The sequence below is a fragment of the Aplysia californica genome, unplaced genomic scaffold (genome assembly GCF_000002075.1).
Source record: "Aplysia californica isolate F4 #8 unplaced genomic scaffold, AplCal3.0 scaffold00081, whole genome shotgun sequence".
Lineage (NCBI taxonomy): Eukaryota > Metazoa > Mollusca > Gastropoda > Aplysiida > Aplysiidae > Aplysia > Aplysia californica.
Window position 1 is genome coordinate 1,123,305 of NW_004797351.1, and position 2,875 is coordinate 1,126,179.

Genomic DNA, 2,875 nt, shown 5'->3' on the forward strand with positions numbered 1-2,875 from the left:
TGTGTATGTGTGTGTGTGTGTGTGTGTGTGTGTGTGTGTGTATGTTTCCCCTCCGTGAATAATTTAGACCACCCTCTCATGTATCAAACCCTACCAACGAGAGATTTATCGAAACTTTTTGCTGTGTGCACTGAGTTATAGAATTAGAAAAAACTAGATCTAGTCATCTCCGGTATAACTGTGAACACAAAATAATAACTTCGCCGCAGTCGCACTCCGCAGTGAATATATAATGTCAAAGCAAATGATGGCGATCGCTACAAAAGGACTGAATTTAACTTAAAATGGGCTTTCTTCTTAAACATTTGATCTTAATGAAAATGCAATAGTGCAACACTGCGTTTCAAGTTATGGTTACTGGCAAAGTTTCATATTTTTCATTTGTTAGTTTCTGAGAATATACTGTTCGCAAAATTTGGCCTTTGCTCCATTAGTACATGTAGTAAGAAGTTCATCCACGTTCAACAAGAGGGTGATTTAAAACCCCCCCAGAAAAATTGTGTTTTTTTCCCCCAAATACATCGCGCAAAATTTGTACCAGAATGTTGTAATTCAGAACAGATATAGTCTAATTAATTCAAAAGGAATTTGTTTAACATAAAATTAACAAAGAAGAAACTTATTTTCGAAAACGGAAATGGCTTTTGTAAAAACGGCCTAAAATTGCATCATACACCAATTTAAAAGACCTTAAGGAAAGTAATGAAATGATTGGCTTGTTTCTTCCTTTCCTTTTATTTTTAAAATCTAATCTTTCCATCCATGTAACCTTTAAACAATATTTCTTTTTTCCTACAGAGTTGATTAAAAAAAAATTAATTCTCGAATTCTGAGAATCAATTAAGGCCTAATATATCATGTCCTCCTTTGGACTCGACACATTTAACGCGTCGTCCATAAAGTTCAGGGGTGGCCAAACACAGGGATCCACTCAACCATAAGTACGTGTACTCAAAGCCACACGCACTGTACACTTTACAGTATGGAGCTGTTTCTAGTGACAATAGGGGGGTGGGGGTTGATGAGGTTGCCCAAATAGACAACATTTGTGGAGTTGATGTAACCTGAAAGGTGAGGGCTTGCCAAGGAACCAAATGTCATATAAAGGAAAATGTTCTCGCTTTTCAAGATGATCGAGGAATCATGAACACTATCTTCTGAAAGCTTCGCGAACGGGAAAATGGTACAGTCGTATATATTTGCTTTGAGAATGCGGACCATTGAGATGTAGGAAGGTCCTAGCTGCAGACATTGTCTACGCACAGACGTCTCATGGGACTCATATACTGAATTCTGCACCCTGGTGACGTATAAAGGGGTGCGAACGGTGTGTGTTTCACCTGAAGTGGTCGTTTTGTCTGGGTATTTTTGGTTCTGATTCCCTACAAGTCGTAATTGATTGACCATTTTCACCTTTGACAGCAAAGAAGGCCTTAAGGGCACTTTAACATTATTTCCGTATCTAGTGCGAAACTTACGAAATGAGTTGGTGGTGAGGAAATGTTCAGTACAAAAAGCTCTCTGCTCTTTACTAATCTTAATCATGATCTCAGCAGGCAAAGGGAACTTGAGAAAAACTATCTACAAACTTCTGTTGGCCTGTTACACTACTGTAATTTGCAATAATATGGCACAATCGTTGGGATTTTTAGTGGTAGGCCTAATGCGCACTTGTGTGTCATGCTAAGAAAATGGGGACATAGCTGAAAATTGATTGTTGGTTTTTTTACGCGCTATGTAGAGCAAAACTATTCTGTAGATTTATCTAAAATGAATATCTGACAAACTCCTTGTGACTTCCAAATGTTGTGTACAAATTATAAACGCAAAACTTCAGTGTGGAGGAAAATACGTGTATTAACCCAAAACAGTTGTACAGTTTTGGTTGTTTTGTTGTTGTTGTTTTTTATCACCCTGATACACTGTTACATACCACGATAGAAAAGCAGAATCTGCTAAGGAATATTCTCTTGCATCTGTACCTTTTAAAAAAACCTTTCTGATCTATCGTCCTTATCTCCCCTTCTTCTTTTTTATGTTTGCTACTCTCTTGTAACACCTCTAATCTTCTGGCGCTCATATAATGTTATGCTGTTGCGAGCACCGTAAAACCTCTACTAAAACTAAAACTAAAGCAACCGCCTCCTGAATGAACGAAATTGTATCGATCGGGGCGTAAAACTTCTACAATTTTTTTCTCTTTTCCTTTTATTCTCTCAGGCGCTATTCATTTGGGGTAGTATACTTTTGCACCTTTGGTCTGCTGGGAATCGGCTGGCTTGTGGACCTCGTCCGCATGTACTGGCTGGTGAAACAAGCTAATGAGAAGGCAGAGAACCCTTGGCTCAGGCAACAGTTTTCCATGGTGGATGCCTACGTTCTATGGTTTCCTTTTGGCTTCTTTGGTGAGTGTGGATATTTTAACTGGTTTATTTTTAGGTACTTCAGACGAACCATTATAATTTAATATGAATCTTACTGTGGTTCTCATCGGGTACTACTAACAAATAAATATAATGCGTGACTCTTTGGTTTGTTAAGAACTGAGAAAACAGAAAACCTGTAATATACAACGTATGATGTGGTTAACCTTTTGTTAAATTTGATGGTTTGGAAAGGGTGGGGGTGGGGGGGGGGGTAACGAAACACATTGCATGGAAGTTTTGATGCTGAAAAATAAGTTGTATGAATAATTATATTGAGAAGAAAGGGTAAGAGAAAAGCATACGCAAAACTTTTTTAAAACCTTGACAAATTTATGTCAAGACGGGAAACCGAGGTGGCCACTTGGGGCCAACGGAATTTTAACGTTCACACTCACTCTGTCTCTGTCTCTGTCTCTGTCTCTCTCTCTCTCTCTCTCTCTCTCTCTCTC

At 38.5% G+C, this 2,875-nt stretch overlaps 1 protein-coding gene across 1 annotated transcript in view; it reads left to right on the forward strand.

The window, feature by feature from the left end:
• Positions 1-2,875, forward strand: part of LOC101864131 — a gene marked incomplete at its 3' end in the record, with an annotated part of 16,144 nt that overhangs the window by 5,351 nt on the left and 7,918 nt on the right. The window contains 1 exon segment of the mRNA XM_013080319.2: positions 2,221-2,405. Coding sequence (XP_012935773.1) covers positions 2,221-2,405 — 185 coding nt within the window.